General features: G+C 34.8%; 4 protein-coding genes and 2 pseudogenes across 9 annotated transcripts; 5 read left to right on the forward strand and 1 right to left on the reverse strand.

The window, feature by feature from the left end:
* Positions 1-55: 55 nt before the first annotated feature.
* Positions 56-9,329, reverse strand: LOC104768860 (ubiquitin C-terminal hydrolase 12). Of its 4 annotated transcripts, none has more exons than XM_087505431.1 (32): positions 9,108-9,329; positions 8,700-8,766; positions 8,359-8,509; positions 8,102-8,259; positions 7,494-7,759; positions 7,179-7,397; positions 6,987-7,095; positions 6,762-6,877; positions 6,364-6,462; positions 6,137-6,246; positions 5,758-5,832; positions 5,468-5,546; positions 5,235-5,381; positions 5,076-5,156; positions 4,860-4,979; positions 4,507-4,629; positions 4,108-4,182; positions 3,900-3,988; positions 3,571-3,679; positions 3,414-3,482; positions 3,222-3,329; positions 2,861-2,916; positions 2,582-2,759; positions 2,401-2,502; positions 2,244-2,315; positions 1,910-1,975; positions 1,708-1,773; positions 1,233-1,316; positions 1,012-1,128; positions 850-924; positions 670-756; positions 56-567 (listed from the first exon to the last, which is right to left on the reverse strand). In XM_087505431.1, the coding sequence occupies exons 1-32, from the start codon at positions 9,135-9,137 to the stop codon at positions 526-528; spliced, it is 3,345 nt and encodes a 1,114-aa protein (XP_087361557.1). In that variant the 5' UTR covers positions 9,138-9,329; the 3' UTR covers positions 56-525. The 4 variants fall into 4 exon arrangements, with proteins under 4 accessions (XP_087361557.1, XP_087361555.1, XP_087361556.1 ...); XM_087505429.1 differs by having other exon boundaries at positions 8,359-8,524; XM_087505430.1 differs by having other exon boundaries at positions 8,700-8,769.
* A 3,022-nt stretch (positions 9,330-12,351) lies between these two features.
* Positions 12,352-16,172, forward strand: LOC104768861 (uncharacterized). The gene is made up of 4 exons (XM_010492936.2): positions 12,352-12,715; positions 13,874-14,215; positions 15,362-15,585; positions 15,690-16,172. Exons 1-4 carry the CDS (start codon positions 12,494-12,496, stop codon positions 16,006-16,008), a joined length of 1,107 nt encoding a protein of 368 aa, XP_010491238.1. The 5' UTR covers positions 12,352-12,493; the 3' UTR covers positions 16,009-16,172.
* A 25-nt stretch (positions 16,173-16,197) lies between these two features.
* On the forward strand, positions 16,198-18,903 carry LOC147918410 (F-box protein At4g27050-like). The gene is made up of 7 exons (XM_087505788.1): positions 16,198-16,328; positions 17,121-17,578; positions 17,739-17,885; positions 17,977-18,080; positions 18,169-18,240; positions 18,377-18,517; positions 18,604-18,903. The coding sequence occupies exons 1-7, from the start codon at positions 16,198-16,200 to the stop codon at positions 18,901-18,903; spliced, it is 1,353 nt and encodes a 450-aa protein (XP_087361914.1).
* Positions 18,904-19,350: 447 nt separating this feature from the next.
* Positions 19,351-21,936, forward strand: LOC104768863 (histone-lysine N-methyltransferase ATXR4). 2 transcript variants are annotated; one of them, XR_015593135.1, is made up of 7 exons: positions 19,351-19,724; positions 19,964-20,019; positions 20,268-20,394; positions 20,615-20,684; positions 20,794-20,962; positions 21,528-21,599; positions 21,703-21,936. XR_015593135.1 is itself a non-coding variant. In XM_010492939.3 (7 exons), exons 1-7 carry the CDS (start codon positions 19,371-19,373, stop codon positions 21,819-21,821), a joined length of 981 nt encoding a protein of 326 aa, XP_010491241.2. In that variant the 5' UTR covers positions 19,351-19,370; the 3' UTR covers positions 21,822-21,936. The 2 variants fall into 2 exon arrangements, 1 of the variants encoding a protein (XP_010491241.2); XM_010492939.3 differs by having other exon boundaries at positions 20,780-20,962.
* A 1,421-nt stretch (positions 21,937-23,357) lies between these two features.
* On the forward strand, positions 23,358-24,047 carry LOC104768864 (zinc finger protein GIS2 pseudogene; annotated as a pseudogene).
* Positions 24,048-26,762: 2,715 nt separating this feature from the next.
* On the forward strand, positions 26,763-27,649 carry LOC147918411 (uncharacterized; annotated as a pseudogene). Its single transcript, XR_015593136.1, has one exon. The product of XR_015593136.1 is annotated as an uncharacterized LOC147918411 (transcript).
* Positions 27,650-27,889: the final 240 nt, after the last annotated feature.

Raw genomic sequence — 27,889 nt, forward strand, 5'->3', positions numbered from 1 at the left:
AACATTAGATTTTAACATTAGATTTGCAGAGCTGTAAAACTAACTCCAAATGATATAGGCAAAGCAAAAACAATAATAATTTGAAAATTGCAAAAAGAATACAATCCCCAGTCAAAAAATCTTCTTAAACCCCAATCTCTAGAATTACAAATGTTTCGGTATTCTATAAACTCTGAAAGCCAAACTGCGCTCCCGAATCCAAGCGACGGGCTTCCGTTTTTTTTTTCAAAGAAAAAGTTGCATGTGCCAATGGTCTTCACACATTCCATATATTAACACAAAGTATTGAAGCACGAAAGAAAGAAAGAAAGACGAAAAAAAATAGAAAACACATTATCAATGCGCAACCCAAAAACCCTATCAGACCAAATTCTCTACAACATCCTACGGTCATCCATCACACCCTCACACTCAGCTCTTTCCCTCTCCTTATTTTGATGCATTGGTCCAATCAATGCCTTGGTCCAACGTTGCTCCCACAATGTCTCGCTGACAATCGTGTCTTTCATTCTTTTGTTGGGGGGGCTAATTGTATATTTTCACCGGCTTCTCATATGCGTGTCGGTTCTACAAGGACAAAGCAAAAAACAAAAAATTAATTTTAACAAAAGTAGGACTTTGGTTACACCCAAATGTATCTAATAAGTAATAACTATAAGAAAGTTCTACCTGGTTTGCAGCATAAGCCCTCTTAGGAGTAGTGTCAGTGTGCTCCAACCCCAGGTACTGCTCAAAAGCACCATAGACATCTCTTCTCTGTTTTACGATTTTCAATCCGAAGACAGAAATGTTAGATCTTAGATATAAGCATGAGCTTTTCTACAAAATTGGAAGAGAAGAAGTAAGAACCTGAAATCGATTATAAACAATATCTGTGTCCTGCAAGTACTCTGGACGCCCCATTGACATAAACGCAAACTTCCACTACATAATGAATGAAGTATTAAGAATTGTAACATTTCCGCCAAACAGAGATTTAGCTTTGATCGCTACTCAATCGATCATGCATACCTTGGCAAAGTCCTCATCGGATACATGAAGCTTCTTTTGGATACGGTTCTTGATTTCTTCAAGAGTTTCACCTTCATGGATTACCAAGAAGAAGGGTTCACCAAAGTTTTGCACTTGCTGAAGAACAAACAAAATTGATAAGACCCTTTGCCTCACTCCTCATAAGGGACTAAAACTCTTATAAAAATTAATATAACAAAAACTTGACAACATTATTTCACCTGATTTTGTCCAGTCTCCTTAGCAAAGTGGTATACAAGAATTAAGCGATCATTAGGACCGATGTTCTTCTCTTCTTCTGGAATCTGAGAGTAAGGAGAACATAAGTCAACATCTATGAAGGATGGATTAAGAACCAGGGACAACTTGCATAAGATATTAAAACAATCGGCTACGATATGTTCTTAACAACATATCAAACTGTTTCTTGATCCAAGACACAAATACTATCCGCCTCAAGCCTTCTGATCTAGTGTGCGAAGATTATAGCTCATCCATGGAATAACACTATCACATCTATTTTGTTTAATTTGACTTTAATAACGAATTGCATTCTGGGATCACAGGGAAACAAATCTACTAGTATACTTAGAAAAACAGAACTAATGAACAGTGAGACCATTAAGACTTAAGAAAATACCAAAAAGCTGTGATGATAGAAGTAAGAGAAAAAGAAGGCGCAGCCTAGTAACATACCTCCTCAGCTCGTAAAGTCCAGTACTGGTCATTTATATTCTCAATTCTTTCAGTTGACGGGAAAATCTGCAAGGCATAAATACATCGGATTAATGTTCATTATACTTTGGAGAATCATGAGATACGGTAGACAAGAAGCCATCATCTTTAGGTTCATAACAACATTGACTACAATGTAAAAAGATAAGAAGTCGTTTGTTACCTTGTAGATTTTGTGGTAAAACACCTCAAGCAATCTCAGTTCTGCATCCGGATGCGAAAGCTCCACCTGATTCATGCATATACCTTAGATTTACTTGCATAGCATCAAATGGGTAACTTTATTGAAAAATTCATTAAAATTTATAGCCCGGAAATCATAATTTTCTCAGCAACAAACATGGAGGTGCCCAATACTCTGGATGTGAATTTTGAGCTTTCAATATCAGTGGATTGTTAATTTAACATGGTCCTCTCAGTGATATATAGACAATCCACAGATCACTTTACAAAACAAAACAAGCCATTTGACAGAGAAGTTGCAACTATTGACCCACCTTTGTTTTAAGTTCATTAATAACATCTCCGACCGTGCTTTGTTTAGGTAGTCTGATGTTGTGGATTACTACCTGTAGGGTGATGGTTAAAAGGCTTGGAAGTTATATTAAATATTCAAATGAAGACTATGAATCACAAATAATAATCTACACATACTTCTTCCTTCGTGGCATGATGGAAAGCAACTTTTAAGGTTTTAAGACCTTGCAATTCTGGAAGAGGAATGTCCAGAACTTCATAATATAAAATGTCCGACGTCTGACCAAAAAAAAATCAAATAAGCAAAGATTTTTTTTATAGAAAAATAAATAAAGGATGATGAACTTCATGTCATTACCTGATTGTAGTGAACCAACATATCTGACAAATGGTCTACTCCACGGTATTTGATAGGCTGAGGCTTGGGTTGCTGAGAATAGCAATTGTGAGATGTGAGCCTAAGTTTGGATGGATCGTCAAGAGCAAGTTTCTCAGCCACTCTTTCCACCACATCGTCATAAGTGTGCAGCTTCGACCTAAGGAAAAAATAATTATGAAATAAGTAAGCAGCTTCGACCTAAGGAAAAGAGAATCATGAAATTTCACTTGAAACAAATTCGTTTACAGAGGTACTTACAACTCCAGAACAAACTCATCTTCTTTAGGTTTTTCCAAAGCACGAAACCGGACCAGCTACAAAATTACAAATCGAGAATAGTTAACCGCCAACCGAATCATGCCAGCTAGAAACAATTTCACAGAACATCCTCAAACTCAAATTTGCTATGAAAACACATGCTCAGATTAAGGTTTGCACAACATCAGCATTTCACTTGTCAAAATATTTTATTATCAGAGAATGTATGCTGATGTTGTCCAAACCTTAATCTGATCACGTGTTTTCATAGCAAATTTGAGGATGTTCCTATGGTTATGGTTATTCTTAGTCTACCTCTACCAAGCTTTCATTTAGGGAACAGTACTTAGTAGAATTATACCTGTCTATTCTGGACATATTCAAGAAACGAAGGCACAGCTGGGTATCGGCATTCAATTTCCTTATTAACTAGAGGTTTCTGGAAGCAAATGATATCTCCATCTTCAATCTGCTAGCAAGAAACACAAATGTCACCAAAGAGAAAAGAGACTGAAAGATACGGTAGATTCGGTAGATTCAAGTGAAACATTACTTGACACAGTCTGAATGAAGTTTTCTTATCCAAGTGTTCGCACATAACACAAGGTTCAAACTTGATTTCCTGTAAATAAGCCCCAAAAATTGTTACATAACATAATAAATAACCATAAGCATGATAAAAAGGTAAAGAGGCACCAGCAGCTGCAAACCTCAAAAAGTTCTATTTCTTCATCAGGGGCAAAGCCAACCATTTCATTCAGTTTTCCAGTTATATCCATAGGCTTACTGGAACTTTTCACCATCAGCCTGCCAGCATAGCTGGTAGTACAAGAAAAAGATTTCAAAAAAATATTAGAAAAGAAAACAAGGTATAGTGGATTTTTTTAAAAAGGGACAAAAGAAGACAAAACGGTTAGAACTCTTCTGATCACATAAAAATGGGAAGAAGGATCTTGTTCTCGTAGAATAATTGTTACTTAAGTAGTGGTAGACCACTTTATATAGTAGCCAGAGCGAATAAATAAGAGGGCAATATTACCTTAATACTGCCTTCTCGGGGTCATATAGCTTAAAGAAAAGAAGAATATCTTCTTTTGATTTTTCAGGAGGAGGGATAGGACGTAAATCCTGCATTATTAAAGAATTAGTTACAAAAAAGCTCATCTTCTCTGCAGATCAATTAGCTTCTGTTTTTCTTTCTTTGATACAGGTCTCAACAATTAAACTTTTCAACCAGGAGTTCTTACCAGGTGCTCTACTTCCAGAAAAAGCTTTAGTTCTGCGGTGTTTGCCTTGTTAGATGCTTCTCTTATTTGTCCAACCTACAAAATAAACGCATTAGTACGTGACACATAGAAAGTTATTCCCACGTTTCAAAAATAAAGTTACCGGTATAATAAATAAGGGAAATTCATTTCAAAGCAGACAGATACTGTACTGGGAATTCTGATCTAAAGATATAACAGGTTCCAAAATACATGATTAGAAAAACTTGAAACTGAAAAATCAGATGTAAATATAGAAAATCAAAAGGTAGTAGATGATCAGATTCTATAATAGCTATAGTATTAATTCAATATAAACTCGTAGTCCAGAAGAAAGAGGCAAACTATGTGCATGAATAGCATTGAAAAGGATTAAAGTACCGGTTGTAATTCTTCCTGAGGCGTAAGGGGGCGATTAGGACGGTATGTATGATTTTGTCGCTTTGCCCAAATCCAGAACCTTTGTAACTGAACAGGTATTCCAAATTCTTTGGCTACCTCCTCCTGTATTAGCATAAAATTGAAGATCAACGACTGTTCAAGTTTATAGTACATAAAGAACTTTCTTGTTAGCAGCAATTTAAAACATTTCCCTGAAATCCAGATCAATTGTTCTTCGTCTTTCCAGGCAGAATCAAGTTACCAGAATTACCGTTTTCACATACCCCATTTCATCAATAGTTGTAATTTCTTCCCGTTTTGGAAACGGGAAATATAAGATACCCAGCAAGTACCTTAAATTGTTGAAATGGTGTCTGTTTCTGGATCCGGAAACTGCGAACTTTGTCATGATCCACAAGATCAAAATATATATCCTTCCCAATTTGTTCCTTAAGGTCTTCATCTCTTGCAACCTATAATGTTAGATTATATTAGTTCCAGAGCACGAAACTACACTCTGAAACATTCCAAAGCATACTATCGGGCGTAAGTAAATAAGAAAAACAAACCTTGATTATAGTAAATAGGTGAGCTTGTGCCTTGTATCTTCTTTTATCTTCCTTTTCTTCTTGTTCTTTCTTCAGCCTCACCTGTCAAAATGTAATGACAGATCAGGTAAAACCAAGACGCAAATAAATTACTATGAAGATGCCACACAAAAAAATTACCCTTAAATGTTCTGCTATGTCTTTCTCATCAACGTTGCAGATTATTTTATCTTTGTCACTGTCCCGGATGTATACAAGCATGTATGCATTTGAGTACTTTGTGAATTTGAAAGGAGGGTTATTGAAACCAGGATTAGTCTGTGGGAGCTGCAAAGACACCAAAGCAAATATGTAAGGAAATAGCAATTGAGATTGGGGTGCAAATCATAGAAAATGGAGTAAGAAAATGCAACCTCTTCTTCACCACCATATTGCTCCTCCAATGCCCTTTTCAAATCTTCCTTGGTTACTCGTTCATCATCAAATTTATACCTGAAAAGTAGAAGTTTGAACTAGTTTATGAGAAATATTTCACAAACATGATTTGGACGAATTGCACAAAAGTGTGACTTTGACAATAACATCAGCATAAGATTGCTAAATTACTCTTCAAATTGAACTACTTCGTAGCTCCCAAAATATAAAACTTGTTTGAGTAAAAAAAAACCATGGATGTCATTTCGACAATAGAAAGAATGCATACCACTGATCTGTGAGTGTAGGCCTTATAAAAGCGTAATAGTGCCCACCATGTACTCCTCCACTATGAACTAAGACACTGCAGACAAGTAACAGCTAGCAGGTCAAGCAGGAAAATACAACAGCAACCAAATAAAATGATAACATTTTTCTATATCTTTCACTCCTAAAATAATAATTAACTGTGCATGTACAGGTGTAAATTTTAGCTACGTAAAGCAGATTCCTTGAGAAGACCTAGCAGATAATCAAACAAATACTAATTCGCAAGACGCCATACCACATAATAAACGGTGGCATTTTATAGAGAAAATAATCTGTGAAAGCAACCTCCTGAGGAATTCACTACATCTGAATAAAAGATCAAAAGAAAAAATATATACCTGTGAAGAGTATAAAGGTTGCGGACACTCCTGTCAGCATCAGGAGATAGATACTTTCCATCTTCTCTATCAAGATCCAGTTCAAGAGGGAACTCATACCGATCATTTATCTATCAATAAAAGCTACATCAGCACTCACAAATCCAAGAATCACCAAACGCGAAAGTATAATTCATAGTCACAACCACAAGTTCACTTCCTAGGCGCATGTGAATTCAAATACTAACCTTCACCATGGTGTCCCTCATAAAGTCATATTCAAACCTCTTGAGCTGGAGTTGAAGAACCGGTGGAAAGTCAATGAAAAGAACACCTTTTTTTGCATCCTGAAACCAAAGACATCAAATTCCCCCAGAATAAGACTAGATAAGGGGACTGCATTTGTCATAGTAACAGCTTCGACTGTGGTTATTTAAGTTGGCTTAGAGAACAATACTACTAAACAAAGTTTCACAATATCTCCTAGTTTAGGTTGCTCCGTAAAACTCTCTCATTATGAAATATCCACACGTTTTAGTATGCAGAATAGTAAAGGTGAGAAAAGAGTTGCTAGATACCCAAATAAGCCTGTTGTTAATCACTTACCCATACCCAAAATGAAAAAGAAAGAGTGAAGACAACCGACCTGTAAACCATGTCCTTCTGCATGATATTTGTTGTCTCCTTCAAGACGTTCAACCTCAACGTACTTGTCAAAAGAAGCATAAACATCCTTGCAGCCTTTAACATCTAGCTGAAGGTCTGCCATAAGATAAGAACATTATAACAAGGTTGATGTGATGGAAAAAGACAACAGAGTGCAATTGTATAAATAGAATAAGACGAATAGTGATATTGTATATTACTATACCGTAAAATGATTCTTTCCGAGTAGATTTGAAATCTACATTTATGCACTCAATATAATTCATATGGTGGCCCTCAAATAGCTGTTGTATTGTTCCCTCCACAACAGTTCCCTATAGAAAAGGATAAAAAAAGCTCAAAACAAGAAACACCAACTGAGAAGTAAATCACGGCCTAACAACAAAAGAAAAAGTACCTTCATTTTGTCCTCAAGCTTTTCGCAGAGAACTCGATTGAGTTCTTGCACATCATGTTGCATGAAAGAATCATATGTATCCCAACCAAACGACTTTGTCAGCTCTTTTGTTGCAACACTAGTGTCATTATATTGGAGCTTGTAAAACAAACTTTGGAGAGCCAAAGGTATACTTGCTGTGGGTGCATCATTCTCAGTTGTCGGCATGTGGTATACAGCCTACAAGCAACATGCAAAATTCAGTCGTCTGGTTTGAATTCAGTGAGAACCGTAGAATTTCACAAACTGAAGAAAAAAAACAAAAGCGAATCTAACCTTTCTGAAGTAAGGTATGTGGTATAGTGTCTGTAGGAGAGAATTCATGTAACAAGTTGCACCTTGGTTCTTGAGTCCAACAAAACCAGTCTCTTTTTTAGAGTCATATGACCAGTAATCAAGAACCTTACGTACAGCGACTTCAGCTTCAACCAAAACAGTATCATTCACTAAATATCCTCTACTAGGATCATAGAGTTCACTAAGAGGCATGAATGATGTAAATCCCCAATCACTTTCTCTTGCATTGAACTGATGTTGCGTCTCTGCAAAACAAATAGGAACCATAATGTCAGTGAAAACTTGTATCACCAAGGTCACTTACAGCTACAATATGATATACCAAGTTCGCCAGAAACCAGGAAGATATTTCAGTCTGATAAAATAATAAAAGGGTGCATAACAGGAATATTTTTGATTTTCACACTCCTCATTCAGGTAAAGCTAAAGATAGTAATAACATGATTGTATTCCAGTAAGTTCAAGTGATCCCCTTCTTCCAGCCCAACATTTCAACAATGCAAAACATTATTTCCTGTTCATAGTATGCGCATGCATGCACTCAAAGTCCAGCGTTTATATGAACATCATTAATAAATTATAAGTACCTTTTCTAATGGTATATCTGGTGTGGATTTGATTGACTACAGCCAAACTGAACTGAGCATATCTACTCCAACCGTAGGGCAAACTCGCAGCATCAGAAACATCCAAGTACATGGACAAATGGTCGACATTGTTCCCTTTTGGGAAAATTAATATGCGCCTGCACAAGCAAATCCAAAATGGTATCAACCAATCAAAATGATAATTAATAAAACAATTGCAACAAGAAAGTACACTAAAGGTAGGTACACCCTATTACCATTTGTAACCTCCAACGACAAATACTTCAGAGTAATGCTTCCTTGTGTTTTGCCTAGAGAAATTTGGGACAGTCCACGTGAATTTCAGACTAGGAGGATCCTCAGCTGGCTGGTTCTCCACAGTACTCACAGCAGTCTCAGGTTGGGTAACTACAGATGCATCAACTGTTGATTAAAAAATATATAAACAGCAGGAAAAATTTGACAAAACCCTAAGTACTGTAACACTGCAGCCTAATATCCAAAAGCTCTATCTCATCGATTCCACCCAATCCGAAGCACAAGGATACGAGAAAATTGAAGCAGCGGAACAAATTGAATCAAACCACGAAAATCTTACCTTCCATGGGCTGAGCAGGACCTTCGACCAAATCTGAATTCGGCACAAGCATCTCCTCATCTTCTGGCTGCTGCGAAAACAATTAAAAACAAACATAATCAGAAACTAAGAACATATACCCAAAAAAAAAACCCTAATCTCGCCCTACGGTGATCAAAACGAACAAAAATACAAACCACAATCACTAAGACTAACACACCAAAAAAAAACAAACAAAAATCGCAGCATCGGCAAGACGATTCAACCGCTTCAAATTCAAATCAAAGCCAAACAAACAAAAAAAACACCGAAAGCGATCAGCTACAGAAACAATCAGAAGCAGATTCAAGCGCGGATACACAACGAGCGACGAAGGGGGAGAAACAACGAATTAACAAGAGACATAGAGAATGAAGAATCGGAGATTACATCAACGGGAGGCGGAGTCATCATAGTCATTGGCCGGAGAAGGGTTAGACGGTGGGATCGAGAAACGCAAAAAAAAAGAGAGAGACCGACGATACAGAGAAAAATCAAAGACAAGGCAAAGTGACTATAAGGAGAAAATACAATCGCTCATTCTTACTCCTTCTCCGCTTCGATATTATGATTTATTCTGATATTTTCGATAATTTAAAGGGTCATTAATGTAATTTTACACTATACGGTCTCAGATTTATAATTTCTCCGAGGTTGGGTCTATCAAACGAGACAGACCAATGAGAAAGCGACACGTAAAAGCCTTACGGTGCTACTGTCACACAAAAACTCCTAAGACGTGGCTGCTTGGAAAGATTATGTATTATCCCACCTGACGTCGTGGGACTTCTTTGCTCTTTTGTTTTTCTTAAGTTTTTATTTTTTTTGAAAAAAAATGTTTTTCTTAAGTTTCGTACTAATATTATTGTTTTGATTATTTTTTATTTACTTTTCTGCCAATTCACTTTTTTCTCCAATAAAACCAAATAAATTAACTGAGATGTATGATGGATGTTTCTACTTTTATAAAGATAAATACGTGTTGCTATGAACAAAAAAATACAAAAAAGGAAAACAAGACTTTTTTTTTTATGACAAAGAAAAAGACATTTTTTAAACTTGGGCCTTGACAGAACTGGGCTTTTAAGAAAGCAAAAGCCGCATGTTTGTTGTTCATGTGTTTCTTAAATTCTTTTGTTAGGCACTGAAAAATGGCATTTCATCTAAGTAATTTATTATTTTACTTTTTTGGAATGAATGTAAAAATCTAATCAACTAAAAAACCTTGTTATAATATCTGCATCCTTAAATCAAATGTAATTGAACTTTTAAATGAACTTTAGCCGAAAAAAAAACAAAATACAAGAATTCTCCAATCACGCGAATAGGAATTTATGTGTCAGCCATTCGATTACGGAATAACGAATCAAGAAGATGATCACTCAGTCTTTGTTAAGATGAACAACTTTTACTCCAAAAACTGTCAAGATTACTTATTGACATCAATGCTCTTTTGTTAGGTTAGGAAAATCCACGATCTTGATCAAAAAAGTTATTGTGGTTTTAGATTTGACAGTTCATTCGAGATTTAAGACCGGTGAGTGGTGACTAGTGAGTTTTTTTGAGTTTTTTTTTTTAGTTTTAGCTATATTCTTTATCTACATAATATGTAAAAAAAACTCAATATATCAATTCTAGTAAACTAAATTTTGAGAATTTGAATGAAGTTGCTTATTATGAATATATGATTACTTGTTTAATAACTCTCTCATAATCAAACGTAAATCTCCATCATCATCAAACTTGGAAGTAATTAAGATTAAGTGTCAAAAGATGAAAAGGACGACACAAGTGGTGAGGACACAAGTGTTGAGTACACAATTGCTAGCTTGTATGACATTTATGAAGATGGTCTTCTTGTTCACCCTGAAGTTGATGATGATGACGACTTTCTTTCATTGCGTACGGCCATGTTTGGTTGGAGGAATGCATATGGGCTTAAGCATTAGGTAATGTTTGATGTCACCATTCTCCTTTGATTATTTCTCTTGCAATGTTGTTTGCTCATGTCATCGGCTAAAGTCTCTCACATGAAAATGGATATGAAAATTATTGGAATGTTATGTTAGGATGCTTTCTCTTCTCTGCTTTTGTTTACTCAGCCTTTGTTAAGATGAACAACTTTTGCTAAAAAAACTGTCAAGATTACTTATTGACATCAATGATCTTTTGTTAGGTTAGGGAAAACCACGATCTTGATCAAAATGGTTAATGTGATTTCAGATTTGACAGTTCATTCGAGATTTAAGATTGGTGGGTGGTGAGTGGTGACTAGAATTTTTTTTGAGTTTTTTTTTGCGTTATATTCTTTATCTACATAATGGTTATGAATGGCAATAGATTTTTCATGGTTTTTAGTTTTAAAATTTTGGTTTTTGGATTTTAGTTTTTGAATTTTTAATTTTTAGGTTTTGCTGTATATTTAAAAGTTAATAATTCAAAATATCAAAAATAAAACATTATGTTAAAAATAGAAGTTTTCCACAAAAACCTCAAAATTATGGTTTTTAGTTTCTCTTCGAAATTTGGAAAAACTAGTTTTTCTAATTTTTAGGGAATCCAATTTTAAAAAATCTTGAATGGTAAATAAATAGATTTTCAAAAAATCAAAAACCAAAATCCACTTAAAAACTAGTATCCATTCAAGGCCAATATGTAAGCTAAAATTTGAGAACTTGAATAAAGTTGTCTATTATAAATATATGATTACTTGTTTAATAACACTCTTATAATCAAACGTAACTGTCCATCATAGGTTAAAATTACGTCATCATCAATCGACTTGATTTATCCAGATTATCCGCTTTTTGTCTCATTTGTGAGATGACCGCCGAACTCTATATTACAAAAATTCTAAGCAGGGAATTTATCAATCCCAATGGACGAAAAAATGTTAAAGACTAACCGGATATATCAAACGACGTGGACAAGTCACCTCTCATTGCGTCCCTTTTACTTTCATCTTCACCTGACCAAACTTTGAATTGTAATACCATCTTGCATAAAAATTTGGGATATTCAAGCGTTTCACTTTTGTCAAATTCAGTGAAGCTTGTATTGGATCATACACTTGAGCTAAGGTTACACTTGGTGTTAGTGAGGACTATTATTATAAATAAATAAATCAACTTGTTGTAATATTGTTCTTGTTAAAATATAGAATTGAGTTTCTACCCAAAAAAAAAAAAAAAAAAAAAATACTTAGCTTTTGAACTCTGAAGTTCATTTTACAACTTTGTATAGTTTAGAAATTTTAAACACATAATTGACGTACAGAATAACAAAGTAATTAAGTAGTGCAGTTCGGGTAGGTAGAAACTTTATTATATATACTGTATTCGGAGATTCCAAACGATTTCACAATTTCTTATAAGATTAATGTAGAGCATATAAAATCATAGAGAATATACATTATTCATGTCAGTAAAGTAATATAGGAAGCAATAGATACCCGATACCTAATAATACTCAATGTGAGGTTATGACTTTGATAGCTAACTCATCACTTGATCATGATTAGTATCGGTTCGGGTATGAAATTTTCCGGTTATCGAATCATGAAAAGATAACTCAAAAAAAGGAAAAATGGTGACGACCTATGCCAATATAACTTTTCCACAAAGAGAGAGAAAATAACATAACAAATAATTAACAAACAAAGAAAACGAAAGGTGAACAAAAACGCACTAAGGGCTATAAGCTGCGTAAGTACAAAGTGAGAGAAACAAAGAAAGAAAGAACCCCCAAAAGAAAGAAAATAAAAAAATAGAGAGAGAATGCAGAGATTAGCTCCATTGATGGAAGAACCAACGGATGAGCAAGAACAAGAAGAAGAAAGAGGAAGAAGATCAACGAGATCCAAATCATGGAAGAAATGGATAAAAACACATTTGCAGATCATCGTCTTCCCCAAAAAACCAGATATGAAGCTTCTTCTCAGTGTTATGGGTTGTCCTCTCTTCCCTGTCCCTCCTCTCTCCAAAATCTCTCTCCACCAGGTATTTCTTATACGCCTTCCCTTAATTACATAAACAACTCCATACGTATATGAAATTCATCTATTTTGACGACTTTTTCTATAACAAAAGAATACTATACTATAACTTTGGTGGGTGCATTAAATTGGATTAGTTTACTGATCTTTTTTTGTATAGGGCTATCAATTTTTTCGTGATATTATTTTTTGTCCTCATCTTTGGTACTGTATATATTAATTTAGATCAAACGTTTTCGGACATGCTTTTAATGGTGAGTACTATTAATCTGACATTTAAGTTTTTATCCATCACCTGACGACAGTTGACACCTCCTTATAAATGGTTTGTTGGTATACTATTTTCTTAGTGGAAACCTTTATGAAAACATAACATATGCAAAACTTTTATATTATTAAAAATAGGCTTTTGATTTCAGAAGATAAATACACTATTTACAAGATTTATTGGCTTTAATTTATTTTTTTCAGTATAGTACTTCCCTAAAACTCTAGTTTAGTCAAGTACTAGAAGATATATTGCTAGGTGGAAAGCTAGCTATATGTTATCTATCTATTTATAGAGAATACTCTACTAAATTATATTCAAAAGAGATATATGGTAGATGTGTGTTTTGCCGAAATCTGTGGACAATAACAGGTCAGTATCACACAACAAGATTCAACTACTTTGGTATATCAACATAAGCGAGCCAATTACATATACATATATTGCAAAATAATAAAACAGTAAACCAAAAAAAAAAAGGAGAAAGAATAAGCATATATAGTCAATGCAAGAGTCAATCACGAGATCCATAAATAATTCAAGGAGACCTTCCCCCCTTTATAATGAGCGTCTGGTCTTCAGATCTGAATTATATAATTTTGTTTCTTATTCTATTTTGTGTTCAGTAGAAATACATGGTTTGTACTTTAAAGAGTGGAAAAAAAAATTGTGATGTACAAGCTTCAGAAACCCGAATCAGCTTATGCGTTTATATTCCAAAAGCTTACTGTTTAAAGAAACAAAATTGCATGCATGTTTCCGTAATTTTAATATAATTTACAATATGATCTTTAGCATATTAATAAAGAAAATAAAAGGTTCAGATTCATACTTATATCAGTTATATGTGCATATAGATCATACTAATCCCTTTTTTTATGTTCGTTAAATTAGGTATCATCATCGGCACAATACATAATACAACAGTTCGCTGCAGCAACCGGATGCAAGAAACTTGCAGGAGAAATTAAAAACACTTTTGTGACCGGAAAAATTACAATGAGTATGGTGAATGACATTAATAGCTCACCCGCGGTTGGTAGTGCCTCGTCTGTGTCTCACAAAGGATGCTTCGTCATGTGGCAAATGCTACCTGAAAAATGGCTCATCGAGTTGGTTGGTGGCGGCCATAAGGTTTCAGCCGGAAGTGATGGAGAAACTACTTGGCGTTATACACCATGGCTCGGCGATCATGCTGCTAAAGGCGCTATACGTCCTTTGCGTCGTGCTCTACAAGTAAGTACATATCATCAATTTTGATTTGTTTAAAAAATAGATTTTTTTTCTTTTGGATAAATAGACCATACAATCAAATAATCCCCAAAACAAATTAAAAAAATCATAATCTATAAACTATTGACAAAAGACTTGTAAATTGGAAGGGTAGAGTTCCAAGATTTAAAGTATAGCAAATGCATCTAGGCTCTAGCTAGTGAAAGCTGAAGAAACATGTAATTTTATATTGATTAATTTACTTTATAGGCAAAAGGAGAAGGTGTTGTATCTGACATTCCACTTTGGGAGATGCTTTTTTGAGCTTTCTCATGAGATTTTTCTTTTTGCCTTGCCTTAGTCACGTGCTACTAATTGACTTTATCATGCGCTTAAAAAAATATGGATTTAAAGGTTGGATGGAGATTCAAAAGTTGATACTTAAAATTTTTTTTTCAATAAGAAAAGTTGATACTTAGTTATACAATTATTAGATTCTTGGAATAAAAACATTAGTATATCTTACTACTTAATGTGGTACATTCATCATCACTACTAGTTAGCAATAATTGTTGTAATTTTGTATCGTTGTTAAAACTACACCTCTCTTATCGGTCTTTAATTAAAAATATGTGTTAACACCAAACAAGTTTTATGTTTGCTCTTATTCATGTATATTGTCATCCATGTGGGGTAATTTTCTATTTTGTTATTTGGTGGTGGTCCAGATCGCTTTTGTCTGAAAGGATAACATGATTACAAATCTAAAATCTATATCCGAGTTTAAAAGTAATAATCAGACTAATATGAATATTTTCCAGTAAAATATTACCTAAATCACAAATTTTAGTAAATGGGATATGATTACAAACCAAAATCTAAATTACTCGTGAGATTAGTTAATGATATGTTTTATAGATTTCTAAAAATGGTCAAAACTAAAAATAGACTTGCTAGCGCAGAATGAAACCAATACTCTTTAGGTTTCTAATGTACGGTTCAAATGTGGATTGTGAGGATCAATGGACTTCTATGTATGGAATTGCTAGTTATTATTATTGATCATATTTAGGTTTCGAACTTGTAATCTATATAGAGATGCTAGTGATACATGTACTTATATTAATGGGAAGATTGACATATATATATATATGTGAAACAAACAATCAGGGGTTGGATCCTCTAACAATATCATCAGTTTTCTCATCGGCACAATTCGTTGGAGAGAAAGAAATCAATGGGAAAGATTGTTTCATTCTCAAGTTATCAACCGACCAAATTGATTTATCAAGACGTAGTGACTCTACTGCTGAGATGATCAAACACGTCGCATTCGGTTACTTCAGCCAGAAAAGTGGCCTCTTAATTTGCCTCGAAGACTCTTCTTTAACCAGGTACGTAACAATTAATCTAATTCTTGTTTGGTATAGGGTTTTGCTAACCGGAATCAAAATCACTTTTAGAAAATTTATGTTATTGATATGCACTTGCTATGCAGGATTCAGATACCAGGAACTATGCCAACATATTGGGAGACATCGATGTCGTCGTGGATGGAAGAGTACCGAGCAATCGAAGGTAGTGAAGTGGTGATCGCGCATTCGGGTAGAACAGATGTGTTAATCTCGAGATTTGGAGAGACACTCAAAGGAGGAATCTCGGTGACTAGAATGGAAGAGAGATGGACTATAGACGATGTTGCATTCGACGTGCCTGGTCTCTCTGTTGATTGTTTTATTCCTCCTAAAGAGATGAAGATGGATTTTCACCACCACCAACAACAACAAGACGGTTCTAAACATTTACCAACTTTTTAGATAATGATGATGAATTGATGAGACGACATAAAAAAGAGTTGTAATATCCAAACTTCCCTAGTGTTAAAAAATAGAAAAGTGTAAAAGGGTGTTTTTGTTCAATTTAAACGTTGTGGGGCTATTTTGAAACTACTATACTATATATATACTTTGTATGTTTCCTTCTTCGTTGTGAAAGCAAAAACAAAAATGTCGCGATTAGCTTTAACTCGTAAGCCATTGACGTCTCCTTTGTTCTCTTCCTCTGCTTGTCGAATCGAGATGGGGGATGTCAGACCGGGCCGCCACCGATCAGAGTCGGACTCACCGCCAAAATTAGGGTAACAAAAGCTCCTCCGGGGGCATGTAGAGTTAGAGTATATATAAAAATATAGGATTGTGTGAATATTATTTTCCTAATTCCCTACTTGTAATCTCCTATATATATCACTTGCTCCAAAATAGTAATATATTGTATTATTTTCAGTTTTATATACCTTTTCAAAAATAGTAAATGTAATTTTTTTTAGTATAATAACAAAATTTTGTCGATATATTTCGTTGCGATCGTACTTTGGAAAACTAGTATATCATAAGATATCTTGATTTTTTTTACCACAAAAAAAAAAACCGAACCTTCTTGTCATCTACAAGTTTAGGTCTAGTTCGTCCTGAAAGGTATTTCTTTTTCTTCTTCGCACAACATCTAGATCTTATTATTGGTTTTGTTTCGTATCCAGACTATTTATGTTCGATTGATTGTCTATATATGTGTGTGTGTGGGGGTTTCAGAATTGTTTAATCTCACACATAAATTGCTTAAGTAGCTTTGTTTGTTGTAGCTTTCGGTTGTCCCTTTGTTGTTGATACTCAATAAAATTATTATTGTTGTGTGAATTTTTTTTTAAGAAAATAAACTCCCAACTTCGATATCTTTTCTGGCAAGGTAGGTTTATCGACGTCTCTTGTCATCTACAAGTTTGGTGCTTTGATGTTTGTTGTTTCTCGTGATAATCAAATCACACATCACATAAACTGTGTTAATTAGCTTGTTTGTGGTAGATGGTTTACTTTTGTTAAATCCCTTTGATAAATTTGTTGATTCGGATAACTGATTGACTCTGTTTTTTTAGGGTATGGCTATGGCTGCCAAAAAAAAAGGTGGAAACTTGTTCAATTAATAGCTTACCAGATGAGGTTTTGGGTCAGATCCTGTCGTTGATCCCTACTAAAATTGCTGCTGCCACATCAGTTCTCTCAAAACGGTGGAGAAATCTGTTGCCTCTGGTTCATAACCTTGATTTCGATGAGTCCATGGTCTTTTATCCGAACAGAACATCAGAAACTATTGGTGATGGTGGTGCCTTCCTTGATTTCGTGAACAGAACCCTTGTGTTGCTCGGTGATTCTCCCATCAAGAAATTCTCTATGAAGTGGGATTCTCACATCGACAACTCTCAGTACAACCATCTGATCCGCAATGTGCTAGAACACGGAGCCTTGGAACTAGACTTGTCATCAACATCCACGCAATGTATAATGCCTGATTTCTTCTTCAGCAAGACGTTAGTTAAACTCACCCTTTACCGGGGCAATTACGACCAAGGCAGTCATCCTTTTTATGATAAATCATCATATTGGTGATTATCAAAGGGATATGTACATATAAGACATTTTATGTGATGTGTGATTTGAAAGTAAAACTTCTATAAATCAAGTATGATGAAAGTAAAACTTCTATAAATATAAAGGATACGACCAAGACATTGATCTTCCATATGGTGTGCTTTTCCCTGCACTCAAAACTCTCTCTATCGTTCAAGTGTCTTATATTGGTGATCTTTATGACTGCCTCCTGTACTCTTGCCCTGTGCTTGAGGAAGTTAACATATTTGCTGGTGATCCTTCTGAATGGGGGGGATTGGAGAAGACATATTTGGGGTTCAACCATCCAGAGAATAACCATATTTTTCCGTTTTCATGCTCTAGACGCCCACTTATTGGTTGGCCTTGACACGCCAAGTCTTGTGTACCTTGACTACTCTAGTTATGTCGCAGAAGATTATCATTGTCAGTTGGATTCGCTTGTCGAGGCTAGACTGGATCTTATATTATGGAAGTATAATGATTATATATAATATCCCACCAGTAGATGAATATTATGGGTATGATTCTACAAAGGGTGATGCAACCAAACTCGTTGCAGCTCTAAGGAATGTTGTGACCCTTCACTTGTCTGCTGATTCTCTTGAGGTCACTTTCCTACTCTCTTCTTTTCTTCTTGTTCTTCTAAATTGTAATCTAGTATATTGTTAATTAGTCGCCTATATATATTTAATTACTTGTTTCAAGTTGTAGCCATGACTTTGTTTGTGTGACCGATCATCAGGTGTTTCATTGCTGCTGTAAATCTATGTCTGAGTTCAACAACCTCGTGACGTTGTCTTTTGAGAGCCACGAGGAACGTGATTGGCAAGTACTGCCACTTCTGCTCCAGAAATCTCCAAACCTAGAAACTCTAGTCCTTAAGGTCTGAAAACGAACTAAATATAATTTAGAAACTAACAAAAATATATATATTCTCTCTCTAAGTGTGCTGGTGTGTTATCCTTTCAGGGTCTTGTGCACAAGTATACAAAAGGATGTGGGGATGTATGCGCTCGCAAACGTGCGAGGAAGAAGAGGAAGAAGAAAATTAGTTGTTTATTGTCGTGTGGAGTGAAGGTGCTAAAGGTTTATGGGTATGGAGGAAGTTGTAGAGAATTGAAACAGATGAGACATTTCATGGAGAATTTGAGGTGTCTTGAAGTTGTGAAGGTTAAGGTTGAAGTTGATAAGCAAGATAAAAAGTACACCGATGACCTAATGAAGCTCCTCCAGACAGCAGCTTCAAAATGCAAGATACAATTCATTTGAGTTGACTGTTTCATTCATTCACATATGATATGTGTGTCTTCTTTTTCTTTGTATATCCTTTCATTCTTCTACTTTGATGAAAGATTTTAATTAGTATTACAAGACAATGCTTTTTTGATAAAATAATCGATCTCTATGTGAATCCTTGAACGGAGGTTATTGTTCATCATCATACACAAAAACATCTCGAAGCTTGATTGAAGTTTTGTTATGATTCTTTGTTTTTAAAAAGGTAAACAGCTCTCTCGTTAGGCAAAATTAATTTACTAGAAGTATTTGTTGCTTCTGCTCCATAAACTGGTCGTTCGTGCACATTATACTAATTTAACTTTCAGAAAGTTAAAAAATAGAAAAGTGTAAAAGGGTGTTTTTGTTTCAATTTTAAAGTTGTGGGGCTATTTTCAAACTACTATACTATATATATATACTTTCTATGTTTCCTTCTTCGTTGTGATTGAAAGCAAAAAATGTCGCGATTAGCTTTAACTCGTTATAGCCGTTGTTATCTCTCGCGCCTTCTTAACCCAGTGACGTCTCCTTTGTTCTTTTCCTCTGCTGCGTCGAATCGAGATGACGGATCTCAGACCGGGCCGCCACCGATCAGAGTCGGACTCACTGAGTCAGCGGGTCGAGCTGTTTTCGCAACTCGTAGAATCAGTGCTGGAGATCTCATACACACGGCGAAGCCCGTCGTAGCTTGTCCTTCTCTTGTTTCGTTCGACTCTGTTTGTTATCTTTGCCTTAAGAAACTCATGGGTTCTGAGAAAGTTCAAGATCGTGGAGTCTCGTATTGTAGTCAAGAGTGCCAAGAGAACTCAAAGGTTATGTCTTTTTTTTCTTCTTTACTGTCTTTAATATATTTCTATGCTGTATGATTCGCTTTCATGTCAATGGATTGCTTCCCCAAATTCGGTTTGTGGTGTTTGAAGTTAATGCTTACAAGGTGTTTGACGAAATGCTTCAATGTGATCAACACATTACTTTCTTTTAGAGATGAATCATAATCCTCATACGTGTAGTTTTGAGTTCATGGGTTGTTTAAATTTGATGATTTTTACAGGGTTTTTATGATGTTGAAACAAGAGCAGATTGGTCTAGCTTTGTTGATTATTGTAGGTATGTATGATATACTCAACCATGTTTACTGGTTTCTTTGTTGAGCGAGTCTTATATAGTCTAGTAGTACTCTCTTGTTACTATAGTAGTTTTTAATGGAATATGGAAAACTAAATTACTAATGTATCCTCTGGTTCCTTGAATGTTTCCTCTGGTAATTAGTAATATAGTAGAATAAGAAATTCACAGTACTGATTAAAGATCTTTGTTGGGACTGATAATGACTAAAAGCTATTATCTTTGTGAAGGACGCACAACTTCAAGTACCCGCTTATGGTCAAGAGGTTGTGTTGTATGATAATATCAGGTGATCTGCCTGCTGACTGTCTTGACATACTTCAACCAGCTGCTTTGTCTTCTGCGATGATTTCAAAGGTGAGTTATTGAGGATGACAAATAATACACTAATTATAGATTTTGAAACTCTCTAGTGAATATACACGGGTCTGATTACATACTTGGAAAGGTTATGCAAACTTTGAATTTCCCCTGAGTTTCTTGTAGCCATGAATCAGTAATAAGAATTTCATGACGAATTCTATGGCTCTCCTGTGTGGTATGTTGCTGTATAGTCACTCGCTTGTTATTGTTTCAGATAGAAGACGGTTATGGATTGTTATGGAATGCCTTCAGGAAGGCAAATTTCAAGGATGAAGATGTTGCTTGTATCCTTGGAGCTATATCTTTACATCAAATCCATTCTATCTCCAGCGTTCATGTTTTTATCTCTTTGCTATTTACTGTCCTTAACATATGGAAGTTTTAACAAAACAGTGGTATACGGCTATACTCGCCCGGATTCGCATCAATGCATTTCGTATTGATCTGGTTGGAGGCTCATGTGGCGAAGACCTTCTTTCATTGGCTGCAGCTTCTGTTGAATGTGAAGGTGCAGTTGGTCATGCCGTTTATATGCTACCATCCTTCTACAATCATGACTGTGGTAATAATATTCACTTGCTCTGTTCTTTTTTATGCCTAGTTGTCGTGAAGAGATGCTTTAATGTACCAACATCATAAGCAAAAGAGTCTTACAATCTTTTCCTGTAAGGAAATTTACAATCTTTTTGAAGAAACTGTAAGGTAAGAGAAAAGAGTAAAAGTAGAAGATTAGAACAAAGGTTTGTATAGAAAGAGTTATATTGTTAGGGTAAAGAACATGATGAAATAAATTTTTACTGAGAAGCAAGCAAAATAACTGTAACAGAATTTTGAAGAAAACTCAAAATAAGTATATATTTGACAACTGTCTCTATCTGACTATCTAATTGTTGGAAGCTAATAATACCACTGTCTGACACGAGTTAATCAGGAATTTAAATCTTACTCTTGACTACTTGGTCCAATGTTTTTCTTTGTTTGATTTTCTCTGGATAATATAGTCTGAGATAGTTCAAATCCTTGTGAGTCTTTGCCTGAATTTTTCTGGAAACTGTTGTCATACTCGTATATCTATTATTCACCTAGTTTGTGGAAAAGAAAGTGATAAGTAGTTTGAATGTGCACAGATCCCAACGCGCACATAATGTGGTTGCAGAATGCAGATGCAAGGTTAAGCACTCTACGCGATGTTGAAGAAGGTTTGGTATTCCATACTTAAAAACAGAGTTTTCTAAATAGCATAAATCTCTGTTTTTGTGTGCATGTTTCACTTCAATGGTAACAATGCATGCGTATTTTTAGGTGAAGAGCTTCGGATATGTTATATAGATGCAAGCATGGGATATGAGGCGCGACAAACAATACTCTCTCAAGGTTTTGGTTTCCTTTGCAACTGCTTACGCTGCCAGTCCGGTGACTGATTAACTCTTCCCCATCTTCACTTTTCATGTATTTTATGTAATATAAGTGAGAAGACGAGAAATAAAAAAAATGTGACGATAAGTAATTTTAAATATAAAAACAAATTCTTCTTAATGGTTTTCTGAAATTTTTTGGTATATTAGAGTAGCTTTTAAGCTGTTTATTCGTTGGTTGAGGCAACCGGAGGCGACTCGATCGTGTGAGCAACTAATTAATACTCTGGTTCACGACCAATGTTATTTCCTCATGGTCGACCACGTTCACCCAATTGATAATGATAATAAAATAGGAACGAAGAGACAGATAACATTATTCTTTCTAGTCACTTTTAAACAACGCCATTTAGACCGAGCAAAATAAATATAAACATCATCCCATAACAGTACATTGGCAATAAACTTCTTTCATTCTTTGCACAAGACAACAAATATGAGAAACTAACAAATCTATCGTCAATGTTGCACTTTGTCATGGAAAGCAACATTAATGAAACTTTTTTAAAACCAGATCGTACTTGTAGTAGACGAAAAGCAAAATCCAACCTAAAAAGAAGAATCGTGCAGGTGAGGAAACAAAGATGTGACATAACACATTTTACCATCTAACTATACATTAATTTGAGGGATCCACCTGAAAAGTTGTACTTTATGTTAATTCATGGTTCTTTTATTTTACCTTTTGGTTATGTGGATATAGTACTAGCTACTCAAAAAACAAAAAAGTAGAGAGGATTTGATTAGATTATGCAACATAAATAACTCATGGTTGTTCTAAAATGATCATGATAAGAAGAAAAAATGTACTGCTTGTATCACGAGGGAGATTTAAGCTAGCCTCACAGGACACAGGGCATCAAAGTCGTATACAAGCTGTCACTATTTAGAACATAAACAGGAACCTTAAAGATACATCTATATACGACTATCTTCTTGACATCAAACAAATGTACTATATAAACCTTTAACCTTTTCATAAAACATTGACATGACATATATCAATGATGGTAGCTCGACGGGTAGAAATCATCAAGGAAAAATAAATAAGGTGTAAGTATATAATTTCAATGATAGTAATTGCTAGCTACAGAGATCTTGGCAAGTGGGCATCCTAGTATAATGAGGGATGGTCGAATCGTCATCTTAATGTCTAAATGCGTTCGTCATCAAATGTAGTTTACTTCAAAGTTTTAATTTGTCTGGCTAATCTCTATCTACATATACAAAGACTATATCTTTAGCAAAATTAGAAAGAATGTAGCTAAAAACGAATAAATACGAGCAAAATTAGAAAGAATGTAGCTAAAAACGAATGAATACTTGCTACTTATGTGTGTGAATGCGTCTATTATAGTTAATAGTTATTCAATGCCACTTATCTATATGTACATACCCCATCGGGAATTAAATGTAAGAAACATAATGGAGACCGTACTTCCAGTTGCTAATTTTAACACTAAAGTTGAATGAAAAATCTAAACATAGAAATATAAAGTAGTATTCCTTTACTTCCCACTCAACATTTTTTTATCTTTTCTCTCTGTACTTAGCCTCCAAAGTAGTCATCACCACCGTTATATTAGAATGAAGACTCATGATTTCATGAACGTCAACTCTTTCACTCCTAAGGAAAGACCCATTCGCCTCTTTGGCTTCGAGTTTGGAGCTTCTCATGAAGAATCTGAGTCCTCCAAAGACAATAACGAGAAAAGTACTGAAAGCATCAAAGACAATAACAAAGAAAAAAGAAGATTCAAGTGCCACTATTGTTTTCGGCACTTCCCTACTTCACAAGCCCTAGGTGGCCACCAAAACGCTCACAAGAGAGAACGTCAACAAATCAAACGCTTCAACCTCCATTCAAACGCAGCCGCTTTATTCCACCGCTACCAAGACCACGTTGCTGCTTCTAGTTTCTTCGAGGATGGCTTTCGCGTTGAAGCTGCTCAAATCAACGACGCGAGCAGATTAGGGTTTTGGCGTAGGTATAACTCATCAGCAAGATTTAATCGCGACGGTCCATCTTACAATAGATATATGCCTTTGTTCATCGGCGATAACCAGACTAGGCCGCCGACGTATGTTGATGGTAGCAGCAGGCGTAGTCTGTTTTACGAGTCCAAGACGAATGTACCAGACCACGTGAGTTTGGATCTACGGCTCTAATTCCTTTTCTTCAAATATCTCTAGTTTTTTTCCTTTTTACTAATAGCTTTTTTAATTACGTATGGTAGAAGTAATCCCATAGGCATCATCAATGTAATAACAGTTAAACTAGTTCATGCAGATGAAAAATGGAACTCTTTTACTGAAGCAATTAACCTTAATAAAGAGGATTGGTTAAGAAAGTTGCTTTGTCATTAATAATTAATTTGTTTTTGTCACATGTAAACATATTCAGTTACTCACTTAGAAACCATATAGACATATAGTAATTATTCAGTTAATATAACCGGACACGTTTCACTACTCAAATATGTTACTTTTTTTTTTCTTTTCAGATTCACTTGGAAAACATCAAACTTTATCTAAAAGAAGTAAATTTATTAATTGATTAGTGCGGTGATTAGAAGCGAAACATTCGTCAATCACGTCTAATGACGATTAAAATATGCAATTTATTGAGAATGTGTAAACGACCGATTTGGTATTTAGCATTTAGCAACAATAGAAAAAAGGTTCTCTCTCTTTTAGGAAACTTTAAAGTATCGCTTAAAGTAGTTACAAAATCGGAAGCTTCAAGCTTATATAACTAACATTTTTGCTAGTTGAGCTCTCTTTTATTAAATCACAATCACTTATGGAGTATTATTTTGCATTGGTTTTGGAAATATAGTTTGGTTGGTTTCTGAAATGTCCACGCCAATATCAATAACTTTCAAATCTAAACGAATCGCTAAAGGGTCCCCAAATTAAAGGATACATCACCAATAAGTTTAAGTTGAACATGTTTACAAAAAATTTTCTTGTTTCGTCCCCCACCCAACAATAAGACAAACCAAATAAATGTTTTATATTTTTGTTCGAATTGTAATGTATATAACGCCTGTCTGCAGCATTTAATAACTCAGTTTCTGACAAGAAATAGACATCCGCCTAAACAGTTCCAATAGCCTAAATGTCTATATAGATTGATTATAACTTACGGAGGACTCACAAATAGCGACAACAGTTTCCGTGAGAACAATTTGTATAAGTCAGCCTAAACGAATTAATAAGGTACTAGATGACCGTTGATGAGGTAACGTATATGTAGAGAACCACATTGAGAATACGAACAAGAGAAATGTTCAAAGAGTGCTACATGGACCGTCTATGCGATTCTAGGTGAAGTACGTGGATCGTGGTAGACTTATAAAATTAAATAATAACAAAACCACCTATATATTTAGATGATATTTATCTTAATAATAGCAAATATTTAGATGGTTTTGTTATTTTAATCAACACTACAGATACACTATATGATATATATAATCAAAAAAAATATATAAAAATTGTGGAAATATCACTTTTCTTTTAATAACTTATAAGTAAAAGGCTGACAAAAAAATATATTATAATTAAAATGAGTGAGTCTGAAATAAAAATTCTAGCAAATAAGTGAGTAAAGTTTCATTATGAAATTTCTATTAAAGACACATCTAAATTAAGCAGAAATGATTATACTACTGCACTGCACTCACCTGCCACCACAAATGTTCAGTAAAATGATCTTTAAGATATATTATACTCCCTCCGTTTCAAAATATAAGATGTTTTAGAGAATTTTTTTGTTTCATAATATATAATGTTTTCAAATTTTTATGCAACTTTTAGATTAGTTTAATATTTTATATTATGCAGTATTGTTTCTGATTGGTTGAACTTGTTATAAGTAAAAACTTCTTAATCTGCATGTTTTACTTAAAACATTCTATATTTTGAAACGGAGGGAGTAGAACATTTCATAACATTGTAATTAGCATAAAGTAAGTTACTTACTCTAGTCTTATGTGATGTGATGACGTTAAAGGCGTATACGTATACCATTCACAGATTAATGTTTGCGGACGGTTCTCAAAACATCATTCTGGTCTTAACTCACATTATTAATTTTGACGGTCCTATGATTAAAAAAAAGAAAGAAAAAAAAAAGACAAGTTTCCAATTCTGGTTAGTGGTTACGGATGAACTGAGAAGTTTAACTAGAATGATTCATGAATCAACAACATCAGGTCCTAGTTGATGATATGCGAAACAATTATTGATGTGTGATGGGTGAAAAGAGGCCGTGGTGGGTAGATGTATATAGAGTTCTATATAACAATTTTAAATATTAATCCAACTTATGCTGTTACGAAGTACAAAGGAAACGTTTCATAATAAATAAACGAAGTTTCATGCCCCCACATACATTCAAAACCCCTCTTACAAAATTAAATGGGATATTGAATAAGAGACACTGATACCAAAAATTATTATGTTACCTAAATATAGCCCAAGAAAAGGATGTCTCACTTTCACATTTTTATTTGGCTCACGTTTTTATTTCCACAACTACTTTTGGGTGCAACTGCAAGTGTGCAACATAAATCAAGTGTTTACATTCTATGTACTACTATATGAATATGTAACAAGAAAATTATCATGTCGTATTTTTCCCTAGATGATTAGTTTGATGAAAAAAAAAAAAAAAAGAGGGAAATTGTCTCATCTAACATTTCGTATGTAAAAACCGTGTCGTTTTATTGAGAAAAACGTCATCAAACCCACATGGTATGCCGTTTATTAATAAAGTCAAAATTTACAGTATTACTATTACCCAATACTAGTGGGCTTTTAAGCATTTGGCCCTTTTCTTTCTGTTTATGGGCTTTTAAGTATTTGGCCTTTTTCTTTCTGTTTGTGGGCTTCTTCTTTTTTAATTTTTATTTATTTAAATTTTATCATAAGTTTGACTCCTAACTAAAAAATTCAATCATATCAAAATCTGTGAGAGCTTGAGAAGAAGAAGAAGGAAGAGAGCAATGGCGACGGCGATACCTCTCTTCGCCTCATTCAAGTACGCCGATAGTCTCACCGTCGTCGGAATCTCCTTCTGCACGGCGTTAGTCTGCGAAGCAATCTCATGGATCTTAATCTATCGCACGAACTCTTACAAATCCTTGAAATCTTCCATTGACAAAGCCTCCAAGAAGCTCGAGACGATGAAGACTGATAACAACACTTCCTCAAAGCTAACAGTCAAAAAATCGAAGACGAAGAAGATAGATCGAGTTGAATCCAGCTTAAAGGAATCGAGCCGAGATCTATCGCTCTTCAAGTTCAAATCTGGTGCCGTTGTTGCTTTGGTTCTCTTCGTTGTGTTTGGGTTGTTGAATTCGCTTTTCGAAGGCAAAGTTGTGGCGAAGCTTCCGTTTCATCCGATTACGATTGTGAGGAAGATGAGTCATAGAGGATTGAAAGGAGATGATTCCACGGATTGTTCAATGGCGTTTTTGTATCTGCTTTGTTCTATTAGCATAAGGACTAATCTTCAGAAGTTCTTAGGCTTCTCTCCTCCTAGAGGAAGTGCTGGTGCTGGTGGTTTGTTCCCTATGCCTGATCCTAAGACGAATTGATCAGTTCTGAATCTGATCTGATGATTCTAGTGTGGTTGTTTTAGTTAAGCACTTTTTAAAGTTTTGATTTTTGAGTTTCTGTAGTTTGTTGTTTTGGTTTAAAAATTCGTTTTTGTGATCTGTTCTTCTGATGTAGTAACGATGCAGGTCTTGTGACTGCAATCTCAATCTGGATCTTTTGTGTATTCATAACTCATTTTCTTATGCTAAGTTTCATGCGTTGACATCTTTCTTCTGATCATGTGTGGGACCAAAGTTTTGATCTTTGTGCATATGGAATTGTTATGGAGAGATTGAATTGAGAGGTTCATGGAAGATGATGTAGGTAACAATAGTAGACATGGATAGTGGTTTTGTTTAATGTAATGCGTAATGTACAGTAGAGGCTCAGGTTCTCTTAGCAATGGAAGACTTGTTAGGAAGTGAAGATTTGCTTCATAGAACTGTTGTAAAAGATAGACTGACCAG

The sequence above is a fragment of the Camelina sativa genome, chromosome 20 (assembly GCF_030686135.1).
Source record: "Camelina sativa cultivar CO46 ecotype springtype chromosome 20, ASM3068613v1".
Classification (NCBI taxonomy): Eukaryota; Viridiplantae; Streptophyta; class Magnoliopsida; order Brassicales; family Brassicaceae; genus Camelina; species Camelina sativa.

Coding starts and splice junctions, on each gene's coding strand:
- LOC104768860 (XM_087505428.1), bottom strand. CDS start 9,137: ATGACTATGATGACTCCGCCTCCCGTTGAT. Junction 6,463..6,761: donor CAGAAGGACATGGTTTACAG/GTCGGTTGTCTT, acceptor CTTTGGTTTCAG/GATGCAAAAAAAGGTGTTCT. Junction 3,483..3,570: donor AAGAAATAGAACTTTTTGAG/GTTTGCAGCTGC, acceptor GCTTATTTACAG/GAAATCAAGTTTGAACCTTG.
- LOC147918410 (XM_087505788.1), top strand. CDS start 16,198: ATGTCGCGATTAGCTTTAACTCGTAAGCCATTGACGTCTCCTTTGTTC. Junction 16,329..17,120: donor GACTCACCGCCAAAATTAGG/GTAACAAAAGCT, acceptor CTGTTTTTTTAG/GGTATGGCTATGGCTGCCAA. Junction 17,886..17,976: donor GGAAGTTAACATATTTGCTG/GTGATCCTTCTG, acceptor TTCATGCTCTAG/ACGCCCACTTATTGGTTGGC.
- LOC104768863 (XM_010492939.3), top strand. CDS start 19,371: ATGTCGCGATTAGCTTTAACTCGTTATAGCCGTTGTTATCTCTCGCGC. Junction 20,020..20,267: donor AGCTTTGTTGATTATTGTAG/GTATGTATGATA, acceptor ATCTTTGTGAAG/GACGCACAACTTCAAGTACC. Junction 20,395..20,614: donor CTTCTGCGATGATTTCAAAG/GTGAGTTATTGA, acceptor TTATTGTTTCAG/ATAGAAGACGGTTATGGATT.
- LOC104768861 (XM_010492936.2), top strand. CDS start 12,494: ATGCAGAGATTAGCTCCATTGATGGAAGAACCAACGGATGAGCAAGAA. Junction 12,716..13,873: donor CCAAAATCTCTCTCCACCAG/GTATTTCTTATA, acceptor TCGTTAAATTAG/GTATCATCATCGGCACAATA. Junction 14,216..15,361: donor CTTTGCGTCGTGCTCTACAA/GTAAGTACATAT, acceptor ACAAACAATCAG/GGGTTGGATCCTCTAACAAT.